General features: G+C 43.1%; 1 protein-coding gene across 1 annotated transcript in view; it reads left to right on the forward strand.

Annotated features, from left to right (window-relative positions):
* Positions 1-18,972: 18,972 nt before the first annotated feature.
* TSPAN7 (tetraspanin 7) overlaps positions 18,973-26,714 on the forward strand; it is a 95,771-nt gene continuing 88,029 nt past the window's right edge. The window contains exon 1 of the mRNA XM_005144567.3: positions 18,973-19,101. Within this exon, the coding sequence (XP_005144624.2) occupies positions 19,021-19,101 (81 nt within the window). The 5' untranslated portion in view covers positions 18,973-19,020. The remainder of the gene's footprint in view (positions 19,102-26,714) is intronic.

Here is a 26,714-nt window from a genome sequence, read left to right on the forward strand (position 1 = left end):
GTTAGGATTGGAAAGAACCTGAAGATCATCTAGTTCCAACCCCCCTGCCATGGGCAGGGAAACCTCACACTAAACCATATCATCCAAGGCTTCATCCAACTAAATCATATCATCCAAGGCTTCATCCAACTAAACCATATCATCCAAGGCTTCATCCAACCTGGTCTTGAACACTGCCAGGGATGGAGCATTCACAACCTCCCTGGGCAACCCATTCCAGTACCTCACCACCCTAACAGTAAAGAATTTCTTCCTTATATCCAGTCTAAACCTCTGCTGTTTCAGTTTCAACCCGTTACCCCTTGTCCTATCACTACAGTCTCTAATGAATAGTCCCTCCTCAGCATCCCTGTAGGCCCCCTTCAGATACTGGAAGGCTGCTATGAGGTCTCCATGCAGTGGGGAGGGTACAGTAGAGCCCTGGGACCTGTTTTGTTAGACACTTCAACACACAAAGAATCTCCCTGCTTATCCTCACTCCTCTCTGGATGGAAGATGAGGGTGCTGGAGCCAGAAGCAGAAAAGGCTAGAGGAAAATGGCACCAGCTGGCCTTCAAGAAGGGGAAGTCAGTGTCTTGTCATAAAAAAGAAATGGATTCTATTCGGTGAGCACTTGTTTTATTACTGGCATATTGCAAGGAGCAGAGCTTCCTGCCACTTCCCAGATGAGACTTGCTCTCTTCCTGAGTACCACAAGGTTTAGAAGCTAAGCCTCATTAATGATTGCAAGTGGGGTACACTGTCAACAGGAGAGACTCCCTCCATGCTGAGGTTGGCATACTGTCATAACAGACAAAACTAGATCTTAGGCTGAGGAAAGCAGTGGGACAAGGCCACTCTCAAGGCACATTTCCCATGCTTTGGTTTTATTACATAGTGAGATGACAGGGAGAGGCAGATGAAAAAGATGTGCTCCTGCCACTGCCTTTTCTTTAAAAAGCTGCTGATCATCCTCAGAAAAGCAGTGCCTCCTGGTGGAATGAGTCATCCAGCATTTCCTACTCATTTCAATTATCGATGGAGAGAGAGATAGGCTCATAGACTCTGAATTTATATATGGAAGTTTCTAGGGATACCTCTTTACCCTGTCCTAATGATACACAGAATTTGATTTAGGATGTTGGGCATAAATGCTTCTACACCATGGGTTAGATACCTAAAAAACAGGCTTGTGCTGACCTAAACTAGATACTTCTGGGTGCTTGTTTACGCTTGAACAGCACTAACTCAGGAATCACTCCGTAGAACATCTATGGTGCTCCAGCCACTGACAGGACCTCAGCTCATGTGACAAGTCCAGAGCCAGATTCAAGTAAAAACCATGTAATTTGTGTAGTTAGGATGACAGATCTTTGGTGTCAGAAGACCACCCTTCAGCCAAGGTCTGCCTCTGCTGTTTCTCCTCAATGGCTGATGTGAACACAGCTTAAGCCAGCAGTGCTGCAGCTGCGGTGGCATTTACCAGGCAGCATGCTCCCTTCTGTTGTAGCTCATCCTGCAGCTTTCTCTCTCCTCTTTTATCAAGGTTTTCCTGCTCGCTCTTCTCTCTTGCTCCTTGACTTCCAAGGACACCTTTGCCCTCTAGGTCAGAACTGCTTTACTTATTAGTGTTTGAGGAGTTCCCTCCCTGCCTCCTAGGTCTGCCTGCAATGACTAGAATCACATATCTGTAAAATATCTGCATCTCCAATCTAATGACACAAACTAGATTTCAAGGGTATTATACTAACAGGGTATCTTAGCAACAAATATTTATTTTTACAACAGTATTCCCAGCCATGTTAAACAAGCACCTACTGCAACAGTCAGAATGCCCTAGATCATCTTATTTTGTCCCATGACACATTTTCTGTTGGCTCATCCCTACTTCAAAAAAGTTCCTGGAGTCAATGCCATTGTCCCAGAGAGGTTTCCTTCAGTGTCCTTCCAACGTTTTAGAACAATATCAGGAAAGAAGCCAGGCACCATGCTCCTGCAGCCACCTATACAGACATGATCTGCTCAGAGGAGTGATGTTGAGCTGCTTTTTTGCCTTGCTTTTTCCTGCATATCCAGAGACTGCAACACTCCAGCTACTTCCCTAACAGTGACAACCAAGATAATGCCTTCTCTCTTCAGAGCCAATGATACCCTCTCCCTGGTGCTGTCCAGAAGCACCAAGTGACATATCATCTATCTTCCCTGCTGCCTTTTGTTCATGCTGCTCACCCAACTCACCATGAGATTCACCATCCAATTCCTCTGGCCCTTATTAGAATTCTGGGAAGCATTTTTCTTGAAAGGAAACCTTCCTCTTGAAAATCATATAGTGGAAACATTCACACGTCAGGAATAATTGCTAACATAACCAGATTTGCTGTTTTATTGTCATTGTACATTTTGCAATTATCTTTTTCTCTCCTCTACTAGCCAAACCATGAGACAGCATGTGACATCAAAACATAATTTCTATGGTCGCCATCATAAATTTGTGAAAGCAAATAATAGTTTGCCTTATGGAAGAAAATAACACAGCATGAAATTATAATAGCTTATCTTCATATTCCTTGGGCAGCATATTGTTACTCTCTGATGGGTTAAAAACTCTTTTTTTTGATGAAGCCCACTACTATCTGCCTTTTAACTCTCCTAGTGAGATATTTTACTGAGAGAAATATCCAGAAACTTTTTCCCAGCATATCTCTATACAGGATAAATCCCTTCTTATCCCCAGCACTCAATAGGGTTCAGCTTTGTTTCAGGAAGGAATATTACAGCTACCAGAAAGCACAGCATCTCCTAGTGCATATTTTCCTGGTGTTTGCTGAGCAGTATATTCTCAATCTCTCCCTACTTTTCCCCATATTGACTCCTATTAATCTGTGTGTCACCTGCAATAATCAGGTGGTGCCTGAGCAGCTCTGCCCTAGAGACCCAGCACAGTTGAGCCCAGAACATGCTCCTGCACATGATTCAGCCCAGGCCAGCAGGCACCTGCCCAGCTCCCAAGCATAGCTTCTGGCTCCTCACTGAATTGCTCTTCTGGCAGCTTGACTCAGTCCAAACATTTTCTCTCTTCCTCCCTCCCACTACCCTCCTCACCCAGTTACAAATGAGCATTCATGTACAGCTCAGGGAGAAACACCTTTTGCAGCTTCATAAAAATAGATGTCAGCCTGCTGCTGAATTAGCAAGTTCTGATGAGGTTGAAAGCTGTTGAAAAGCTGCCATCATACAGTATTTATTAATCCTGCCTGTGTCAAGATCTGCTACCCTACAAACTGTGTGCACGGGCAGGGGAATTGGTAATGACACCCATCACCCTGAAACTGCCACAAGACTCTAAGAAATACTGTGGCAAGACATGCTGTTTAAATCTGTATAGCTGCACACAACTAATGCTAAAAGGAGAATATCACTCAGCTTTGTCATTCTTGCTTGGTAAGGGTCTAAGTCCAGATCAAACACATAGTGGGACCTGTGCTGCTCCCCAGCCAAATGAGTGTTTTGGGTAGGATGCCACATACTTTTGGTCTGAAAGCAAATAACTCTTCTTATTCACTCAGCACAACTTCATTAGTGATGAGGACTGAGAGTGCAAGTGACAACCTCATAATTTGATTTGATTGCTTATTGTGTTAATTTGGTATGGAAGCACTTTGAAGCCTATTAATCTATTGACTCATTCTTACTTGAGAACATAATTTAATTATTGTGGGTTTTTGCATTTTTATTAGTTTTGTAAATAAACTAAGCAGTACGCTTGCTCCAATTCATTTTTGCTCTATTATTCCTTTTGATAAAAGCTATTAAAATGGCCACTGAGCTAGTTAGGTTAGACCTCACCAAGGACCACATTTCTAATATGGCAAAGGCAAGCCTAGCCATGTGGGTCTTTTTCCACAACATCTATACACAGCATACACAGCTGTACTCCCTGTCCAGCAGCGCTACTCACTCCCCCAGTGTACCCTATTCATAAAGCACAGTTGACTTATCCAAATGCATCATAGTCTTTTTTTGATTTATGAGCCACATTGCTTGCAGCTGCATTAACCAATCTCAGCCACTCTCCCCCTAAGCCTGTAACAGCCCCAAAATACGCTGTGTTTTTTCTAGCTGGAGCTCTTCTTCCCATTCACACATACATATGTACACACACATTCAGCCATATAAACTAGGACAACCTGAATTCATACAAGCAGGCAAGCTGTTGGTGTTATTGTCTGTTTTTAGCACTGCTGCACAGCTAAAGAAGTCCTTAAATTGATACAGGCTAGCCATTTAATTTCCTGCTCTCCAAACACAAAGCAGTTTCACCATTGCCAAGATAATAATTTCCAAATTCTAAAAGAATCTGATACCAGTTGTAAGACAACATTTCTTGGTATAAATTTGGTCTTTATGAGTCTCAAAAGAGGAGCTGCTATGTAAGCTATAGAGTTCAGTGCTGCTTCATAAACTGGCCTAAATTTAAGTTTCTTTATTTACAGCTAGATCAGCAATGCGTTTCAAAGCACTGGTCAGGTTGTACCTAGGAAATGAATGATGAAAGATTTAACCTTTAATATGACCTCTTTGTATAACCAAAGTACAGCCACCTTTTCTTTCTCCCTGTTATGAAGGCCGACCTTCACCCATCTGGCTTTGCAGCATTGTCACCTTCAGTTTTGCCCAAGAGAATGAAGTATACTTTTCTCTGGAGCCCATTGGTATTTTTTGATCATAGACACTGAGAGTGAGTGATCAATTAGGTCAGCAGTTAAGTAAATAGCTGGAAATTAGCTCAGAAAACGGTGGAGAAAGGTCCCCTCAATATTCTGTCTCAGCAGACAGAGATCCTGCTCAGCCAGGCTTGCAGCCCTTTCCTTTGTTTTTCAGCAAACATTTGAATTGACACTGTTTAAGGGGTTATTTGGAGGGAGGCTGTAGTTCATCAGTATTTGTACACAGGCAAACACACACCGCAGGAACTAGTACCAGCCAGTTACTTACAACCCTTACTGTGAAGGTGGGGGTGTTTGGGACAACATGAGGAAGCACAGGGAGACCAATGAACAAAGCAACCAAGACTTTAGCTCAGACCCACATGACTGATGGCTGGTGGCAGTGTGGAAGAGGAGGAATCCTCAAGGTGTGCTGAAGTCCTTGATCACAGACGAGGTGTTTGTGGTCCATCCCAGGAGAACAGAATTAGGTGTCTGAGCAGCAGCTGGGCAGAAGGGTAAAGCTAAAGACTCCTTATGTGAGTGTATGGACATATGCAGCTAAAGACAAATCCTTATATGCACATACCCACTTCCAGCTCTGTCCTGAAAGAGAACTGAAATGGACTTGTTTGGGTGGAAGCGGAAGACACTGATAACTGTTTAGTATGTGGTTCAAAACCTGACTGTTCAGTGAACGAAATGGACAGCTACCAGCTTTGCTGTCCAGAGATAAGCATGGAAAGAGAATTGGGCATCTTGACAAGATTTCTGCTGGAGCTGAATTCAAACAGCAAACTAATACATAATTCACAAACTCTTCAATCCTTATTACCCTCTTTGCTCTGTTGAATCAAGGTCCTCTGTTCTCTGGAGTTCTGTTCTTTTAACTGAGACATTTTATCTGAAGAGCTGCTCTCCAATTTTGGAGGAGGCAACAAATTAATAAAAAGATTGGTATATATCATCACCCATGTTTGGAATAGCTCTGCAATCATTTGGGTCTGTAAAGCTTAGCTAATGTTTCTAATGTAATCTTCTGCCATGAGATTTAATTTACCTTGTACAAGCCATTTGGTAATCTAAACACAGATGTAGTACCAACAAATGTCTATTAAAACAGTATGTCCAGGTCTGATTATGTTGATTTGTCCAATGCTAGATATTATGGCAATAATATACAGATTATTTTGGATAGATAGCCTCAGCTCTAAACTCCACTTAATTACAAGTTTGCTGTTCTCTTACTGTATTTTTTTCCATTGAGCCATGTGTACTGTGAGCTCTCACATGAGCTTTCTGGTTACAAACAACTAATTTACATTAAGTGGTTTTGTTAGTCATCTGTCTATTATGCTGCTATCCAAACACAGTGCCACACCAAGGACTGGACCTTCTTCCGTGGATTTGGACTGGCTGTCATCAATCTGAGAGCTTATGACTGATGTATAAGAAAGAATACTACTGAGGTTACAAAAATAATAGTAACATGTAGCCACAATTACCATTCAGTTATTTTAATTAAATTGTCCACCACACTCCCAGCATCCCTCCATGTGCTGTCCTTTGTGTGTGTTAGAAATTATATTGGACTTTTCATAAGTTAATAGCAAATAACAGTGTCACACTTGTCAGTTACTTTCAGCAGGATTATCTCTTAGGTAAGCTTAGTTTTCTTCTCAAGACTTGAATTACTGTGATATCTCTCTTGGTCACATGGTCCTTGACTATAAAACTGATTAAAACTGGTTTCAGCCCAAAGTAACTTGCCATAAAAAATATTTTTCAGTGAAAAGCAATGGGAAAGCACCCAGTGGTTGAAGAGGAGAATGTAAATGGAATTGAAATGCAAAAGCTAAGACAGGAGGGTATTCAGCCAAGCCATGACATTTCTGTACCTGCTCTGTGATTTTCTTTCTTCTCCACCTTTCTCCAGATAGATAGGAAAAAATGATACACCTGCCTGTTACCCAGGGAGATGAAATTATTCAATATGAAAATGAAATGCAAGGCTTTATGCTTTCAGAACTAAGTATCATTATTTAAATTCAAACTCTCATCTTCAAGAAAAATATCATGCAGTATTTCATCTACAGATTTCTGATTCCCGTGTTTTGAATTAATATTAACTACGATCAACTTTACTTTTGGAAGAAAAGAGTGAATACTAGTGTTGCAGAGCCAACTCCTGGGTGTCTTCAGGTTCTGGAAGAGACCATGAGCGCTTCAATTCCTTGTTTTACTGTGCCTAACTAGAGGAAACTCCTAAATGCCCAAACAAGCCTGGCACTGTATGGCCCTAAACTCTTGTTATCATTTGCCCCTAAAATTTAATTTCTTTCTGCCCTCCCTTTACTGCACTTTAAAATAAAGCAGGTATAAATAACTTATTTTTAATAAGTGTTGGTTACAAAATGCCCTGGTCCCATCCTGCTTAGATTGTGTGAATAGCTTACTGCTAGACTGTTCTGAACTTGACCCTCATTCTGCATCCAAATTCAATGATACAGACATTCATCAGCTTGATTTTGGCACTGTTATACATGCCCTCTGAAACATTATTTTTGGCAGGCTCTCAAAGCACGAGTGACTTGCAGCATACAAATCTCACTGACTTGCTGTATAGTCTCCTTTGTGATCCTTGATCAGCATGAGCTCAAGACCTGGGCTGACTAGCATAAAACCAAAAATAGTGTGTTGACAAAGCAAGGCTGAATAACAATTAAAATGCAACCTCAGTGGTAACAGTTCTCATGTGCATCAGCTGTGACTGTTTTTCTCAGTCTCTGTTCAGGTGAACTGCTCAGTTGGAAGAAGGTGCACAAGAGGGACTTGCAGCTGGTCCCTCAGTGAAGCAAATATTGCTGTAAGTTGACTCCTCCCACCAAGAACTGTCTGGAGACGGTAACTGCAAAGAGCAAGTACCTGATTCAAGGCCTTTTTGGTTAGAGAGAAGTAGTAAGGACTCTGCATATTTTTTTGAGCTTTGGAAAATTTTAGAAGCATTTCTATTCTTTTCAACCGTCTATAGTTGAATGTTAGTTAGCCCTGGGCTACCAACAGGGAAATGGCAGCACAGGACAGGACAGCAGCTGACCCTGACACTCAAATTCAATACTTGAGAATCAGCTATCAGGCTTTTTCTAAGATTGCAGTATGTCACTTCTTTAAGTTCTTAAAGCCTCTAGAGAGAAGTGCAAGGTGCCCTGGGATCCTTGTATGCGATGCATGAGTGTCCCTGCAGCAGTTTCTTGCAAAAGTGGGAGGAAGTATTTGATTCTGCAGTGCTTCATATAATCCAGTAACTGAATATCCATATGCAAAGGCATCTAGTCCACCCACAACTACAGAAGTGTTGTGGGGATCCGCTCAACTCCACTAAGACGTAATTGACACCATGGCACCCCAACCACCCTGCTTTGGAAACCCCTGCAGGAAAAAAAAACAAACCTGGAGGAGCAACCTGCACCCTGGCCTCATCCCTCATTCCCTCAGAGGGAAACCTTGGGACCAGAAGTGATTCAGCAGAAGATGATGCAGTGCAGAATTTACTTCCTTGGCAGCAACCCCACTGCAGGTCCACTAACGTTGCTCTACAACACCTCTTTCATTGATAATGAATAAAGCCAAAACCTTTACTCTCATGGAAAGGAGATACTAAACATGATTTTCAGTCTAAACAGAAGGAGATACTAAACAAAAATCTTCAGTCAGTTTAGCATTCTTTTCTGAAGATAACATCCTAACATAGCAAGTAAGAATCATCCTTCATAAGAGGAACACACACCTTCATTCTTTCAGCCACGCTAACCAGTCTTCATATTTCTCATGGTCTGAGAGTTGAATCCAACCCTCACCAGGCCAGGTCTTTGTGCCCTTTTCATGAAGAAGAGACAAGCTCTCAGACTGCAAGTCTGATTCCTCAGTCAGTTGTACATATTTCATGCCACTAAATAACTGTAGTGAAATCTTTGTTGTAAGCCAGTAAAAGTTATTTTGTGATAATGAGACATCAGGCTTTGTAAAACATATCCAGAAATTAAACAAGTATAGCAGAGCAAATAGCTCTGGCCTATCAAGGTAATTTATATCCTGTTAACCAGGAAAAACAACCATACACAAGAGACATCTGGAAGTGAAAATTAACTAAAACCAGCCTAATGACATAAACAAGAGAAAAACACAGCCTCCAGATCTGTGTAGCTGAGCCTGATGGATATCACAAGCTAGACTGCTAAGAGGGTTTATTTATAAAAGAACATAACAAATCAGGGAGAACATTTTCCATTTAAAGCTGTAATTACTAGATTCAGAGATTTGTGAGGGCATAAAAGACACAAGTACAAAGGAAAAAAATGTCATCTGACAAAAGCTCTAGATGCACATTGGTCCCAGACCTAACTAAATAACAATAATTTGAGAATCGCTTTTGTTGTCAAGATTCACAACTACTATTATTTACTATCCGGTTTATCACCACCACCTGCAGATCTAACTGAATTTAAAAAATACATACTCACATAGACACACATACATAGTCTGGAACAACTACTTGGAAAAAAAAATGAGTGTAGAATAAGCATTTTAAAATGCCAATTAAACAAGTGAATTCTTCCCCTGTTGCAATATAGTCTTGCACCAAGGGCATTTGCTCCTGTGTAGTGAAGAAATTTCTGGGTTTGGTGCATTTCCTTTAAACGTGTGAGAAAGGCTGCGCATGCTCCTAAATGAAGAAAACCCGGCCACAGTTTTCACCTCATTGCTGACCTTGAAACCACTTTACTATTCTCTTGCATATCTAGCTATGAAATCTTCACCCAAACTGCACTGGGCTCTGCCATCTGTTTGATTCCCCTGCAGATCTGGCCAGAGCAGTTGTATGATCTGCCTTCATGTCTATATTAGAGAATATTTTTATAAAGGTGACAAATGCTACTGCCTAAAAAACTGGGGGGATGTTTGTTTATTTTTTATTTTCAATGCTGGCAAAAATATCTTTATAGAGCTTTTATTTGCTCATATCACCTCCAAAACCCACCAAAGCAAACATTTCCTAAAATAATGGTAAGCTAAGCAAAGCAGAAAGGATCAGGTTTTAGATTATATACCATTACCTCTTATGCATCAGCAATATTGCTTGCCAAATTCAGAATCCACAACATTTCTAAGCACAAATGTAATTTTCAAATCCGAGGCTCGGTTTGCAGTGCTGACAGATGGAAATGCTCTCTTTCTTTACTTAGAAGTTGACCAAATTTGACAGAAAAATCTTCAAGAGAAAATAAATGTAGAACTCTTGATTTTATTTGATACTATTTTACTGACTACAGCAGTGCTCTGAATGTCAGTAGTGTTGTTGAGGTGTTATCCATGTGGCTTAGTAGTTTCCAGGAGGATCTGCTGCTCCATGATCTCACTGGGCACTGTGGTGAGACTGACAGGTCTGTAGTTACCCAGATCTTCCTTTTTCCTCTTTTTAGAAATGGGGGTTGTTTTTCCCCTTTTCCAGTCAGTGGTAACTTCATCAGATTTCACAACTTCTCAAATATGATAGATAGTGGTTTAGCCACTTCATCTGCCAGTTCCCTTAGGACTGCAGGTCCCATGGACTTGTACACCTTCATGCTCCTAAGATGGTCTCAAACCTTTCTTCTTCACTGAGCAGGTCTTCATTCTCCAAGTCCCTGCCTTTGCTTTCTGCTACCTGTGTGTTGTGGCTGGAGCTCTTGCCAGTGAAGACAGAGGCAAAAATGTTCGGAATCTCAGCCCTCTCCATGTCCTGAGTAATCAGGTCTCCTAGAGAGGGCCCACATTTTCCCTTGTCTTCCTTTTATCACCAGCCTTCTTTAACATCTCTGGACAGATTTAATTCATCAGAGCTTTAGCTTTCCTAACTTGATTCCTCGGCTGCTCAGACAATTTCTCTGTATTCCTCACAGGCTACCTGTCCTTGCTTCCACCCTTTGTAGACTTCCTTTTTGTGTCTGAGTTTGTCCAGGAGTTCCTTTTTCATCCACTCAGGCCTTCATGACCCATCGTCAGCTACTCATACATCCCTAGGTAGAGCTCCATGTATTCCAGATGATCACTGACATAAAGGGCATCACCCCTTCCTTGTCTCCCCTGCCTATCCTTCCCAAAACACCTATATTCTTCTATTCCAACACTCCAGTAACAATAGCTATCTGTTGGTTTTGGCTGAGATAGAGTTCACCTTCTTCATAGTAGTTGGTATGGGGCTGTGTTTTGGATTTATGCTGAGAACACTACTGATAATAAAAAGATGCTTTCATTATTGCTGAGTAGCACTTAAAACAGAGCCAAGGCCTTTTCTGTTTCTCACCCCATTCCACCAGTGAGCAGGCTGGGGGGTGCACAAGATGTTGGGAGGTGACACAGCCAGGAGAGCTGACTCAACTCACACAAAGAATATCCTATCCCATACAGGGCCATGTTCAGAATATGAAGCTGGGGGGAGAAGAATAAAATGAGGGATGTTCAGAATGATGGTGTTTGTCTTCCCAAGTAGTCCTTATAGATGACGGAGCCCTGCTTTCCTGGCTGTTGAGTACTTAGCTGCTGACTGGATCTAATTGACAATACCATCCCACCACATCTATGTGATGCCAATAAGTTCATAGCCCTCTAACCCATCATTTTTATCCCTCATGTAACGTATATTTGCATAGAGGCATTTAAGTTGGGCCCCCAGTGAAGCTGACTCAGTGGCTGGAGTGGCTGAAATTTCTTTGTGCTGCTCTTCAGGTGCTCTCCTGCTGACCTGCAATCCCTCTCCAGGCTCCGGGTGCTGGCATCAAACTGGTAGGAGTGCGATGGATTGAGGTTTCCCTCAGCCGGCAACTTTAGTTTAAAGCCTTCTTCAACAGCTTGGCAAGCTTATGATTAACTGCTACAAAACATTATCAGCCTCGACTATAGATATTTTAAAAGGAAAGCCCTAGCACATCCTGTGTTAATTAAAAGGTCCTGTTGCAGCAGGCCCAGTGTGATGGGCCAGTGATGCAGGTAACCTCTATGCCTTATGCGTCAGTGACAGTGGCACTAGGGCTTGCCTGCCGTGTTCTGAGCTGGGGACAATGGCACACATGGAGTTCTTGCTTTCCTTGCCTAAATGCTTCTTATTGCTACTGCTGTTGGTTCCACCTGCAGAGTGGGCTGAGCAGGCAGCTAACACAGCAAGGCCACAGGAGAGACCATAAAGCAAAGACGAGTGGGGGTGACGATGTCCAAAAGTAAGAGAGAGGGGAAATTGCCTATAAGCAGTAGCCGCCTTGGGGGCAGGATAACAGAAGGTGAAGTGGAAGAGGAACTCTCTCGGACCTGACAGGAAAGGAAGTAGCTGTGCATTATCCAGCAGTGCCCCCTAAGGAGGAAGGGGGAGCATGAAGCAAGACATCTTTGTGTCTTCCCTGTACACCTCCTTGCTCTTCTGCTCTCAACTCCCTTTTCCTGGAGCTTGTCCCTTTGCTCCTGCTGCTTGAGCATATGGTGCTTTCTTTCCAGTGCCAGGGAGACTTTGTGAGCAAGCTGCGTATTCTTCTTGCATCTCTTGACCTGAGTCCATCTAGGTTGGATCATCTTGGAGCACAAGCATGGGCATGGCTGCAACATAGCTGTGGAGTAGCTTAGTCAGGGAGCATGGGTAGAGAGCCCAGCTTAAAAGCACCTTCTGACAGGAGGGCAGATATTCCCATCAAGGCTTCTCAAACACCTCTTTGACTCAAGACATGATGCCTGCACCCGTTACCTAAGGTGACCCTGAGCCCAAGCAGCCAAGGCCCTGGGAAGGGTAGAAAGGCTTGCTAGGGGCCTGGCAGGCAGTGCTTGTTATGGCTGGGAAGACTGACATGGATTGAGTCTCTGACTGTTTGCTGCTCCTTCATTTAGAGGAACAGACCTCCTCACACAATGGCTTAGGAAATTGCAAGAAGGCGTTCTTAAAAATCAAGACTTCTGCCTAGACTGGCAGTGAGGTAGGCACAAGATTCACTTTAAGTATCAGTCATGTTTCTTTCATTGTTTTAAGATTTGTTGTCATTATACTTTACCTGTAATTAATTATCTTTAAATGTCATTACTTTATACAGCTTAACTCTATTTGCCAAAATATGCTATTAAATTTTGTTAAAATGGTAAAATTGTTGTTAAAATATGTTGTTAAATTGTTGTTAAAATATGTTGTTAAATTGTTGTTAAATTGTAGTAAAATTGTAAAACTGTCATTAAAATAGGTATTAAATTTCTATCACCAGCATGCTGTTTTAAAATATGTGGCTACTTTAAAAATAAGTCCTCTTGTATTTTGAAAGCATGAAGAGGAATCATTATTTAAAGGAGGAGAAGGAAACATAGGCACTACAATCAAGAGAAAATACTGGCTCAAAATTTATGCAGTGTACCTCAAAGTTCCTTTCAATTGTATACATGATTTCACTTTGCTCCTTGAGCAATGCTACTGATGAAAGACCTCTTGGGCTGACCGTGGCCTCTCTGAGCTCCTCATATCATCTCTTGCGCTCCTCTGCACTGTATAAAGAAAGGGTTGTTCTGAGTTCTAAAGGTATCTTCTTTCATCCTCCCACTGGGAATTGGGTCCTGCCAGCTGCACCCTGCAGTTAGCGACAGAATTAGCAGCTCCCTGATGTGACCCTCTTCCTACAGTGCTTCACCTTCTCCTATGCTGTTGTGTTACAGTAATGCAGTATCACTTTCCATTGCAGTGAAAGCTCCCCATGTTGACTTCCCTCAGCAACAATTATGTTGGTCATAGTCCACCAAGTGTCTCACACTTGAGCTCTTCCCACACCTCTTTCCAGAAGATGAGGATATTCAGGATTCCCTTTCTGCTTAGATAGCTACACAAGGCATAGGTTAAGGTCTCTCTTCTTCTGGAAGTAGGCCTGAGATGAATGTAAGGAAAAGCAGTCCTCTGGGAAATTGAGGGTTTCCAAAACTGGGGGGAAAACTATTGCAAATCCAAGCAGTTATAACTGTTCGGAGTGGTATCTGCTCCAAACAAAGAATGTAAACACTGTTGCTCAAGGGCTCTTATAGCTGACACATATAATCCAGTGTCTGCAGCTGGGGCAACAGACTAGGAGCACCCCAGGCTACAGGTCTGGTTAGGGTCCTCCCCCAGGTACCTATTAGTACAAGGTACAGGGACATGCAGACCCTTGCAAGTGGCCAGGGTGACTGGTCTCTTACCCTGGTGTTTTGATGGGCAGAAAATAATGCAGGCACTTCCATGTCAGTCAGGAAACTGCATCTGTCACATAAGGGGATAGCTCTACCTGCTTAACAGAAAAACTGGAATTTGCTTGCTTGCCCCTACTTTTTATATGAACACTTAACAAACCTCTGATGACAACAGGTGTCTTCTGCCAGTGCTAAGGAATAGGCCAGGATCCCCACCTCTGCCTGCATTTGCTTCAGGGCAGACTTAGGAGAAATGTAATGGAAACAAATTGTGGCAAAATCAAGAAAGAAAAAGGTGGAAAAGGCAAACAGTATTGAGAGCTGTGGTGGTCAAATTTTAAGGTGCAGCTCCACCATGCTTCTTGGCAGAAGCTAAATAACAGAAAACCATGGACAAGGCTGACCTCACAGATGCTTCTTAACCCCTCACATTGATCTTTCCAGAAGAAGAAATTATCAAATTCCTCCCAAAGTAATTGTAAATTACCTACTGACCTTAAGAAAATATCCAGGTACTCCAGCAGCATCAGAACAGAATCTGGCACTGGTATTCAGGGCTACAAAGAAAGAAAACGAGAGGCAGCAATGCTTCTCCTGAAATAATATAGATATGTTCTTTGTGTATTTTTCTGCTTTCTGACCTCTTTTTCCACTCTTTTTCCACTTCCTCACCCCTTTCTCTTTAATTGCTGGTGATCTTAATTTGTCCTGTTCTGGTAGTTATACTTAGTCAGAAATGCATTTCTGTTCTAGTCCCTTCAGAGAGGACACATTGCATAGGTTTGGAGTAATCAGGAAAGTCATCACAAGCCATCAGAAATGTCTACCTACAAAACAGCTAGGAACTTCCCCTTTAAATCAAGGTATTTCCTGAGAAATAGAAAAAGTTATGAAAAGTATGTTTGTATTGATATTACTGATAAAAGACAGATATTAAATGCCTACTCTGAAAGGAAACAGGATGAAGAATATCACACACTCCCTCCTGCCTCCACGTGGTTGATTGGCTTTTGGGACAGAATGAATCTAGAACTTAATTGTCCCCATGGCAAGGAACAATCCAGGGGTAAAAGAGGATCACAGCATGGCAGAGCCCTTTCATTATAATCTAATGATTATTATAAAGTAGCACTAAAACAAATATGGCAAGTGGATATATCTAGTTGCCATCTGGCTTCTGGGAGGACTGAGTGTAACCTTTACCTCAGTTTTGCTAATCTATGGACCAGTTTTGATCTTGTATCTGGTTAGTTTGTGTTGTTAGAGGTGTAAAGCTCACTACTTTTACCACTTTTTTCTCCTAAACCTTCTTCTTCTGGTTCTTATTCCCTTGACATCTCTTTTTGGCCTAACAGAAGAACATACATATACTGAGCATAATTCATAAAGCATGCTGTGCTTTCCTATAAAGCATCCTAAGTCTTAAAAGGTCTAAGATATTTTCCCAGTATTACTACTTCTTCCTTTGTAAACACGTATTGCTTCCTTATCAGTTTAAGGTGGCATTATTCTCAATACTACAGAGTCATCCCACAAGCCCTTTTTCCTGAACTGCTGCTGAATATGTGTTTCATCCTAACTCATATCTGTTGCTGAACTACTGAAACTGGTGCCTATATTTGCTCCCTTATGTCTGTGCTGTAGGAGACTGCGTCTTCTTCATTGGTTGTTGTAAATGGTCATATCTCAGTTGACTTTATCAGCACTACATCTGTTTCCTTACAGGGTTCCTTCTGACAAATCACTATCTCCCATTGGCTGTGTACTCTCTGTGGCTCTCCTGTACAAAGCCTGACGCTTCCTTAGAAGACATACACTGGGAGACAGAAGTGGGTGTAGATTAATAAGCCTGAATGCCCAATAAAGGTCAGCAGAGGTTTCAGCCTTTTCCTTTAATAGGACCACAGGGAATCCGTGGAAGGACAGAGTGGGCATGAAGAGAAGAAAGCACCACATTTCATTACACCTGCTATATAGAAGGATATGAGGCCTTATCACATCTTTACACCCCTTTCCCCAGAAAGTTCCCATTTAACCATCAAATAACCAATGCCAGCTTCAGGTAAGGATGGAAGTCATCATTTTCACTCCCTGTAATATGATGATCTCCTGCTGTGGGATAAAGGAGCTCTTTCTAGACTAATGCTCTCCAAACAGACTTAATAAGGAAGAGGGTATTTCCTGTGCATTATGAAGAAAAAGGAGCTCGCTGGCACTGATTGTGAGAAGAATCCCCTGCAAACTGCTGGTGTTTTAAGGAAATATTTTTCAAATAACACAGCCAGGCAGAAATACCCTGTTTTGAGTAACTACAAGAATGTTCTCTCTGCAGGGAGATGTGAAGAGCAATTATGTTCCAAACTTTGCAAACATGGATTACAGAACTGAAAATGTATTTTGCTTCAGAGAGACTTGCTTTGATTCTGTTCAAGAAATACTTGAAAATCTGCACTCCTAAATCTGCAAAAATATGATGATTTCTAAAGGTAAATGTGTTTCCAATGCACACATGAAGGTTAGCAATTGCTCTGCATTTTAAGCCTAAAATGTTTGATGGCTTGGTGCTCTTGTCATATTTTAATGGTATTTGCTGTAACCAGGCAAGATTTATATCCAGCTCCCTTCAGATATTCACATTTTTAATCCAAACTTTACACCTACCTCCAATGGAGTATACATGCTTGACTGTATGTAAAAAAGCAACTCAGTGTTCCTCAGCAGGAGACTGTACGTTTGAGTGGAGATAACATCGAGTCTCTGTTTTCCAGTTCTCAAGACATCATCCCTTCTAGGCACTGACATTACTGGAGGAACTGTATTTCCTAATGTGAACTTCTTTTCTTGCACCTCTGTTTTCTCTTTGGTTCCCTGGTGCAAGTTCCCTGATGCAAAACCCTCTGAGATTTAACATTGTAAAGGGAGGCTTTGTAGGTGTATATACAGTTTAAATCCCCAGCACACCCTTGTGAGAAGACTCAGGGGCTGTATCTCAAATTGGGCACTACAAGATGGAGTTACCTCAAATCACATGCTAATGGCAAAAAAGTGAGTCTTTGGGAAAATCAGTATCTACCAGAATAGCCACACATGCTTCCTGTTGGTTAGATATTTAAATTCTGGTTGATACTACATTTTGTTTCATATTTTATTAAAAACACCTGAAGGGGAGGGGAAGTAAAACCATTGCTCCTGAAATAAATGGTTACTGGCCTGTTACTGGCCTGTGACAGCAGCATTTCTCTTTTCTACAGCTCTTACGTGAGGGGCAGGAACGGAAGGCTCTCCTGCTCTTGCCTAGCTATTTTCTGTCAAATTCCTACTGTAACTTTTGTACAGTAGATATTTATAACTGCTGTTATGCCAACATAATTTTTTGCAGTTACTGCACTTATTTACATTTTAATGGCCAAGTCAATAAAGATTTATGTACCTGCCATCTGAATTTTCCACAAAAGTGGTGAATGCTTAAAAAACCCAGTACCTCCTACAGAATACTCTTCCTCCAAGCATCCTTTAAATGTCTTTATCGTTTTGGGAAACAGTGGGCTATCCATTCAAATAACCAATTCTTACAGTTGTAAGTCAAACCCAGCAGAACCTTGCGGCAATCTTCATGACAAAACTTTTGCATATTACAAAAGCACTTGCTCAGGGGCCATTTTTTCTCTTTGTGTTATTAAATGCTGTCCCTTGAATGGAAAAGCCTGGTTTATCACTTTGATGTGCCTCAGCTGCACAAACTACATTGTTTCTGTAGCTTGAGGAGATAATTAATTGACCTTGTTTCAATTTTAATGCAGTAAAAGGTATAGTTGGGAGCACTATATTATATAGGAGTGGTGGTGCAGGGAGGGACGCGCTGTGCTCCAATGTTTGTTCCTATGCACACATACCTTCCTCCAAAACATGAGCTACAGAAAGGAAACCCTGATGGCACTCCCTCCATGCCTGCCCGTGGCCTTGGCACAGCAGTTCAGACTGCCAAAGTACATGCACACGCTCATTCTGGCCATGCTTTCCCTGAAGACGGCCACCCCACAAGCCTCTTACCCCACTGTGAGGAGGCTGGTGAGACCCACCGCTCTGCTGCCAGGGCTCCACGGGATCAGCTCCCTTTCTATTCCAAGACTAATACGGTTATTTCCCTGCTGTCCATCCCTCGATGGATTATGAGGTGGGCTGGTAGATGCAGTGGTAATAACAAGGAGCAGGCTGTCTCTGGAGCTCTGTGCTCTTGCGGAGGTGTGCTGCCATCAAGACCAATGAAGGCCTGACAGAGAACAGCCAGGTCTGTTCCAGATGAAGCTCAGGGATCTCAAAGTCATACAGAAGTACAAGGTTGCTGATAACTTTAGGCTGGAGTTCAGTGCCCAGATTAGTTTTAGGATGGAGCTCAGATCTGAGGCTGAGGTGAAGCCAAGGTTAGGAACCAGGCTCCAGCAGCATCCCAGCTTTGTGACCTGCTCCTCTAAGGTAACATCCATAAATCCTCGTGCCTCAACGCAATCAGTAGGGCTGCTGAAGGGAGGCATGGCAGAGATGTGAAAGGGGAGCCTGGGTCTCCCAAATGGATTCGGTGCAGAGCTGTGGCTCTTAGACACAGCCTGGCTCACACATATGATCTGGCTGCAATCAAAGCACTGTTAAACCTGCATTTCCTGCACTTGCCACAGTCTCCACAGCCTTGCAGCTTCAACACAAACACAGATTTTCACCATGACACTGAACGACGTTTCCCCCCATACTGGCAATTACCCATGCAGTTCCCACTCTCTGAGCAGGCCAAGGAACGCCTGCGAGCAGCTCCCCAAGGAAACGGGGCTGCTGGTGGGGGTGTATTTCAGTGCACCCCTCAGAACCTCAAGCTCCTCCCCACCCCTTGAACCACCCCAGCAAACCTCGGCCGCCCAACCTCCGCACCCCTCACAGCTCCCCCCCACATCCCCTCAGTGGCGCCCCGCGGGCAGCGCCCCCTGGCGGCGGGAGGCGCAGCGGGCCGAGGCGAGCCCAGCGCTGAGCTCACCGCCCTCCTCCCGCCTCCCCCCCGCCCCTCCTCCCTGTTCCCTCCCTCCTCCTCCTCCTCCCGCGCCCAGCCCGCAGCCGGGATCTCAGTATTATGGCATCGAGGAGAATGGAGACCAAACCCGTGATAACGTGTCTGAAAACCCTCCTCATCATCTACTCCTTCGTCTTCTGGGTGAGTGCGGCGCTGCGCGGCGCGGACACACATCCACCCACCGACCCACCGGCAGGGCCCGGCACCCCCGGGGCGGGCTGCGGGGGCTCCGCCGCTGTGTCACCGGTGTACTGTACGGGGACGTAGCTCTGATAAGGCCGGAATATGTATGTGTATACACACACATATATATACGCACATACACACATATGTATAGAAATCAATTTTTCTGCCTCTTCTGGGGACGAGCAAATACTCCCAGCGGGGGAAAGTTGCGGGGGTCTCCCCGGCTGCCGCCGTGATCGCCCTCCTCCCTGCCTCCTCCCAGGCCGGCTGGACCGGCAGCGCAGGTCCCCCGCATCCCCGTCCCGCCGCGGGGCCTCCCTCCCGGTCCCCCGAGGCTCGGCCCGCTCTCACCTGGGTGCTGCCTGCCGCCCGCTGTGTCCGCCGCGCTGCGTTTCGTAACCCGGCTCAGGCTCCCGTAACCCATGTTTATGACCCAGATGCATTAATTGAGTTGCAGCACTTGATGGAGGGGGAGCCGGGGGATTTCAGGAGACCCCCGAGTCTGGGGGGTTCCGCAAAGACACGGTTCCTCAGCAGATCCCGGGTATGAGCAGCGTCTGGTGGCGGCGGTCTGCAGCCTGGAGAGCTTGTCGTGTACATGGTGACAGCAGCCGATAATGGCCCCACCGTGTACTGATAGAGACCGTCATCTGCACATCATCGATAAAATGCGCTGGAGCGGATTTGGCACTTCCTAGCAAGCGATGCTGATTATGCGTTACTGTTTTGATAGCTTGCCGTGAAAAGTGTCTGTGAAAGGGAGTTAACTCACATTTTCATCACTCTGCTTAAAAATGCATTCTGAACACAGAATTGCTTATTCATGGCAATAATGTTTTGCATCTTAACAGCGAGCCCAGGACTTTAACTGTTTCAACTGTAACTTCCTAAGCTTTTTCTTTTTAAAGCAGCATAACCAAAAGTAATTTTGCTAATCCAGACTTACGGCAGTACCTCTGCATTATCAATCCTCCCAACATTGAACATATCCCCCCTTCTTTTTTAACAATTTTGGTGGTAACTGCAGCAGATGTGTCTGATGACTGAAATGAATACGAAGCTGGAATCATCTGCTGGGGTTTTTTGCTAGATCCTTTACGCTAGTCTCGAGGTAGGCTGCTAGGTTTGTACACTTACCACAATTCCAATATTTACCCTTTCCAGCCCTCTGTGCTCAACGGATCTATAAGAAACCCCTCTTCTTCCTGTGATTGATGAGCAACTGCAGGAGCTCTGGTGAATTCATGCAATCTTTTCAAATGGCGTCTTTTTAGAAAGTGACCGCTGTATCCTCTGCAGCCTGACTAAACAGAGGACTTAAATCAGCATGCTTGTGGAGCTAGCACATTGCACGAACACTAATCTCATTAAAAAAGAGAGAATTGTATATGGAGCCAAGCAGCTGGCTAAGGGCATCTGCGCTGTAGGTTGTCATGATGCCAGGCCAGGTTGACAGCTGGGACCTCGTAGGGTAAATAACACAGCTGAGCTCTAGTCTGGGCGACAGTGATACATCTGTGCTGCCTGGATGCTCAACTGCAAATTCTTTTCCTCTGAACTGTCTGTCAGGTTTCCCTGCGTCCCAGTCTTCTCCAAGGGCATGGCCCACTTAATGTGGCCCTTCTGGTTACTTAACACCCAACACCAGTTAGGGTGTTTGTGCTCTTCACTGAGCCTGGAAAAGGAGGAAGAAATAAATGTTTGGAGACAGAATCCTGTGACCATGAGCAAAAGAGAAAAATCTCTTTTAAATCATTCTTGCTGTTGCATTTGGCTTCCCAAGGCGCCAACCTAGGGAAACCTAGGCAGATCTCATTAGGAGAACACAAGAGAGAGCTTGGTAAAGGTCCAGAGTAGTGGAGAGCAGACCCTACATCTTCATCAGTGGGTCTTCCTTTCAGCACAGAAGAACAGAATCTCTTTTCCATTTTCAGTCCCTTTTGGGCTTTGAATCAACCCATTTCATATAAATTGGAGCAAGCTGCCCTGAGCAGAGTAGAAACACGGTGTGCCCTGGCCATATCCTCGTTTTCTTTATACAGGCAAGTTTGAGAGCTGAGGGATGCACAGAGCTGTCTCTTACTTCCTTACCCCCCCCTTCCTCTCATTATTTTCTGGGGTACTCTTTGTACTCTCACAAGCTGCTGGCTCTGGATTCACAGTAATTCAGATTGGGTCCCCATGAATCCTCAGAGCTGAAAATATGGGAAGGATTCAATAGGAGGAACTGTTTAAAAAATCTATTACATGCACCCATCTGAATGCCAGCAGGAAACCATGCCAGTGCCACAGCTGGCTGGTTTGTAGAATTTTATTCTGATGGCTTCCCCATGTGTTTTGGAGAGGATGTAAGCTAATTTCTGAAGGAGAAAACCCTGCATTGCTCAGCTGCAGTTTGTACGGGGTTTTTTTCTAGCTGAGGGGAAGGAGTTGCGGTATAACACATGGAGGAATGACATCCTGTGACAAGGAGGCATGTGGTAGAAACCCTTCAGATACATCTGGCCAGGTGGTTATGGATTGTGATGTGAAGGGACAGGGGGAGAAGATGCTACTTTGAATCCAGTGGGCTGTTTTGAAACGTCCAGAAGGACTTCTCTGTGTTTACACTGTTTATTAAAGAGACAAAAGAAGACAATACAGACTGATTCTGTAATCACTCTATAATGAGTGATTATTTGTCAGGGTTAAATATTGCATTTGTATCAATGAGTGAGATGTATGTAGATAAAGGCTTTTAGTAGAAGCATTAAATGAGGCTCCACTGACTACATGGGAGCTGCAGGGTGGTAATGAAGAGACATGGTTCATTCAAATTTCATACTGCGTAGCTTGTTCTTTCCAAATAGGTTTTATTTAACGGTATTTGTTATTTTGATAGCTTCCTCTCCTCCCCTTCACCATACTTCCTGACTTCTTTCCGTAAATGTATCAACATGGTAAAAAAATTCCATAAACTGAGATAACAAGCTTTTTATGTGCTCATATGTATTGTTATTAATAGTACACATTAAATGCCTAGGGTTACCACTTTTGGTCCTTAAGGGACATAGTAATAAAAATTCAACAGCCATTTTTTTCCAAATCAGAATTCTGTACTGAATGCATCTGGTTTGTAACTGCTAGATTAAAAAAGGCAATAAAAAGCACTGCTTGGCTGTTAGGTATTTTCATTTTTTTCCTTTTGGGCATCATAAATTGCTTGCATAGAAACTCAAGATATAATCTGTCTTGCTTTTAAGGGAAGATGAATTTTGGATTAGAATTCAAAGTGAATTTTTTTTGTAGAGGACTAAAACCTTTAAGCACCTCTCAGTATCTTACATTTACCTACTTAAGTGAACTTATGTCTTAAAATGTATGTATACTTAACATTTCATTGTAGGCTTTAGAATATATTTTGTTATCACATTAACAGCCTATCTCAATGTGTTTTGGAGGGGAGCTTTAAGGATGCATTCAGTGGTCCTTAGAGTTATAGGGTTGCAGAAAGTGTGTTTCAACTTCCATGTGAAGCTTGTTGCCCCAAATAGGCACTGTAGCAAAGTGAGTAGCTTCTGATTGTAGGCACTGTGAGACACTTGGCTCTCAAATAAATGCTTTGTGTGTGCTGTCCTGCTTTTATGGGGGTTTCTTGCTGTTAATTAATGTAATAAAAGCATATGAGTAGAGTTTCCATTCAGATGTATTTCAAAAGTGGGTTACTGATCTGAAGAATATCAATATTTTGGATACTGAATTAGGTTCTTGTAACTTGGCTTAGTTTTTTCTATGTGATATAAATAGAACTATGATACCTATTTGCAAGAGTAATAATTTAGTTTTCCAAGGTCTCATTGCTTGGAAAATGGACCTTTGCATCCTGGTATGACCCCATGGAGATGAGCAGGTGGCAGGAGAGCCATGGACTGTAGTGCAGTGGAAGCACCACTTGGTTGTGAGGCTTCAGCCAGCACAGTTTTAAAACAGATTGAAACTGCATGTTTCCGTAGCACTGTTCTTCTTTCAGCTGTTTTCTCTGGTGGCTCTATGAATGTGGCTGCATGGAGGGCCAGGTGGTCAGAAGATGGTCCCATGAAGCACGATGGGCTCAGGCCCCTCTCTGGTCAGTAGGCACGGGCCGAGCTGGCCTCTGTTTTGGAGGAGCATCTCCCCCACGTCCCTCTTCTCTCAGACTTCCTCAAGCAGGACATCACTGCTGGGGGGCAGGCAGCTGCATTGCTCAAGCTGCAGCCGTACAGCAGAGGTGGCATTCACCCACCATTTCAGGAGCTCACAAAGCCATTTTCTGGGGAATGCCTGAGACAAAGAGCAGCCGCAGTGGCCTGCTCTGTAACAGAAATTTATGGCTGAACTGCTGACCCATCTTCACATGCAGCCATTTGAGCCGTGCATTTTAATATGGGATTCAATTTGCTTGTCCCTTTGAGTTACTGGTGGCATTAGTCATCTTCATTATGGATGTCCAGCTGGGTTGCTGAAATTACTGTTTTTCTCCCGAGAACTTCTTTCCAGTGCTTCTGCACTGGTTTCAGCGTGTATCTGGTCTTTTTAATACCTTTTGCCATGCTTATGTTTTTTCTGTTATTTTTCTTAAATATCTGATAGCAGATGGTTTTAAAGGAAGTATTTTGGAAACGGTTTACATCTCCCGTGTGGCTTAGATTGCTTCATATTTTGGTAGTTCCATTGACTGCAAAGTCATCATTGCTATATTTTTAGAAATACGTTTCACCATTTGCACATAGTTACCTGGAATCCAGAAATATTACACTCTCAAAAATGCACAATATCCTCATTATGCTGGATTTGGAGTGCTCTGTTGTTTAGGCACAAACTTCATGCAGTTGCCTCCTTAAGTCGGTTGTTTTCTGTTCTGTTTTTCATAATGACATACAAGGAAGATTAAAGATAACTGTGTTTTCTTGTGAGTGTAGCCCCAGGTGAATTTTGTTGGGTAATAAATAACTGGATTAAAAGGGAAAAAAAACCCCCAAAAAACTAGATGGTGTTTAAAAACACAGCTCCAGATTAAACTTTCGCTGTTGGGGTAGTTTCCCAACTTGGCTTACTTTTGTGGGTTTTTTTATCTCAGCTGTGGTATAAACCCGTTTAGTGACAGTCCTGATAGCAGAGAGCCATGCCTAAGTGCAAGTAAAGGAAGAAGGTAAAGCTGTGGTTTTCCTATACTGTGAAAAATCTCCACTATGAGGGTGCTGGGGCACTGGCACAGGTTGCCCAGAGAAGCTGTGGCTACCCCATCCCTGGCAGTGTTCAAGGCCAGGTTGGATGGGGCTTTAAGCAACCTGGTCTAGTGGAAGATGTCCCCACCTATGGCAGGGGTTGGAACTAGGTGAGCTTGAAGGTCCCTTCCAAACCAAACCGTTCTATGATTTTGTGATATAAAGCAGTAATTGACTTTGCTGTTGCTCTTTCTTTTCTTGCTGTTCATGTAAGTATGCTTACATCTTGACAAGGTACCTGCTACACCTTGACCTTTGAATTTGTGTCTAGACAGTTCTCTAGTTTGAGGATGGAAACTTTTTGCTTTAACAGATCAATTTGGACTGGTGAAGAGGGATAGTAGATGACTTGAAGTTATGTTTGGGAAGATGTAGGATGCATTCGTAAACAAGCAGTGGCAGAAGTCCTTGCTTTTTCATGAGTGATGGGATAGGGCTGTGGAGTAGTACTGAGGTATGCACAGGAAACACTTTTGCTGTTCAGCATTCACTCCTGCTCTAAGACACCGGTTGTGCGGCCTAAACAGTGTAGCTACAAATTCTAGGGAAGGGTTAGTACTTTTTCCATGGAAAAGGCAGTAAAGCCCTTTTTCTTAGGTGCTGGTTCATGCCAGCCTTGCTTGTCAAGAAAATGGAGGCAATTATTGTTGGTAAACCAAGGGAATTCAAAGTGGCTCCAAGAATCTGATTTTATCTCTGATTATGTGACTATTTATCAATTCCCTTTGCTGTCAAGGTGGTAAATTAGGCTGGCTGGTACCAATAGTTGTCTCCATCCCTGGATTTTTCTCATAGTTTCTTTGGTTGTTGCAACTGTCCTACAAATTTATGTGCCAGTGAGTTAATAGATGAATATCCAGCAAAGTTCTTTGTGCATGTGAGCTTGCAGAAACATCTTCAATCTTTCTCATCCTTTTAAAGTGCAGTGATACTTGTTACAGAGATGCTAGCTTTAAACTGTAATACCGAGTCTGTTCTATATCCATCAACTTTGTGGATGAAAATCCTTTTGACCTCAGTGCCTTCCAAACCTAGGTGACTGAATCTTCAAAATAAAATACAAGACTCCAGAGGTGACTACAGGGAGGAGATGACAGTTACTCTAATGCCGGTTTTATTTGTGTGATGTTATTCCTTTAAGCTCATCGCTGTTAATTAGCATTTAATCATCTATCAGAGAATAGATCCTTCACATCAGTAGAGCAGGTCTCTTTCAATCTTAGATCTCTTTCACTGTGGTGGGCAGATGGCTTAGGTGTTCTGTCTTTATAACAGTTCTGGGTTATGAGAGGGAAGCATTTAAATTTCTCTTGTACTAAAGGGACTCTGAAGCATGGCATGCTCATGTCTTACAGGATTAACGTTATTTCATAGCTGAGCTGGTTCTTTGAGCTCTGGGAGTTAGCCACAGGATTTTTAAGAGTGTAATAAAAGAATGAAAGCGATGCTCTTAATTTTGCTGCAATTTCCATGTGGTGCTTTACAAGATGTTTTCCAGATGTTCCTTTTTCATCTATAAGATTCTGGGGACAGGGCTAAAATCCTTCAAAGAAGGAGACAGCTCCCCTCCTCCATTTCTCACTTTTCCCATCTCTGGGATATGCCATGCCAAGTTCAGGTGGTGGCTGGTTACTTTGCAGTGCTCAAGGAGACCCCTTTCTGGAGACCAGGCTGGATGCACCAGAAGGCAGCAGGACCCTGCAGAGCTTCCTGGGCCGGGCAGAAGGCTGAAATTGTGTCTTGTGAATGTTTATTTCTCAGAGTTTTTTGCTGTGAACTTTGAGAAAAGGTTGGGTTTGGTTTGGGCTGAATGAGGATTTGGATGGATCAGGTTGAAATATTCTTTTTAAGGTTTTTAGCAGTTTTTCAAAGAGTTTATTTGCTAGGATAACATGATGGTGTTAATAATGAGGTAGCAGACTTAATCTGCAAGTCTTGAGGCTAGGTCTTGAGGCTAGACCTAAGGAAAAGGTTGACATGCTTATATAGTGCAGCAGGAGAAGATGGAGAGAAGAGAAAATGATTAAACCCTGTAAATATCATAGGAACAAGAGCACTTACATATCCCCAAAACTGGGAAGTGATAGAAGCCCTGCTGTATGGTCATTACAACCACTGAGTGCCTTAATGCCTTCAGACAGAAATGAGTGGCTCAGGTCTGCAGATACCACAGAACTGAAATTATCAATGAAGCCAACAAGATCTTCAGAGTCTTGTTCCTGACCAGGTTACAGGTACTGCTTCAGAGAATACAGTATATGGGAACAAAAAATTACACTGACCACCACCAGCAAAGTACATTTACAACTCACCCACAAGAAATTT

Source organism: Melopsittacus undulatus, chromosome 2 (genome assembly GCF_012275295.1).
Source record: "Melopsittacus undulatus isolate bMelUnd1 chromosome 2, bMelUnd1.mat.Z, whole genome shotgun sequence".
NCBI classification, from domain to species: domain Eukaryota; kingdom Metazoa; phylum Chordata; class Aves; order Psittaciformes; family Psittaculidae; genus Melopsittacus; species Melopsittacus undulatus.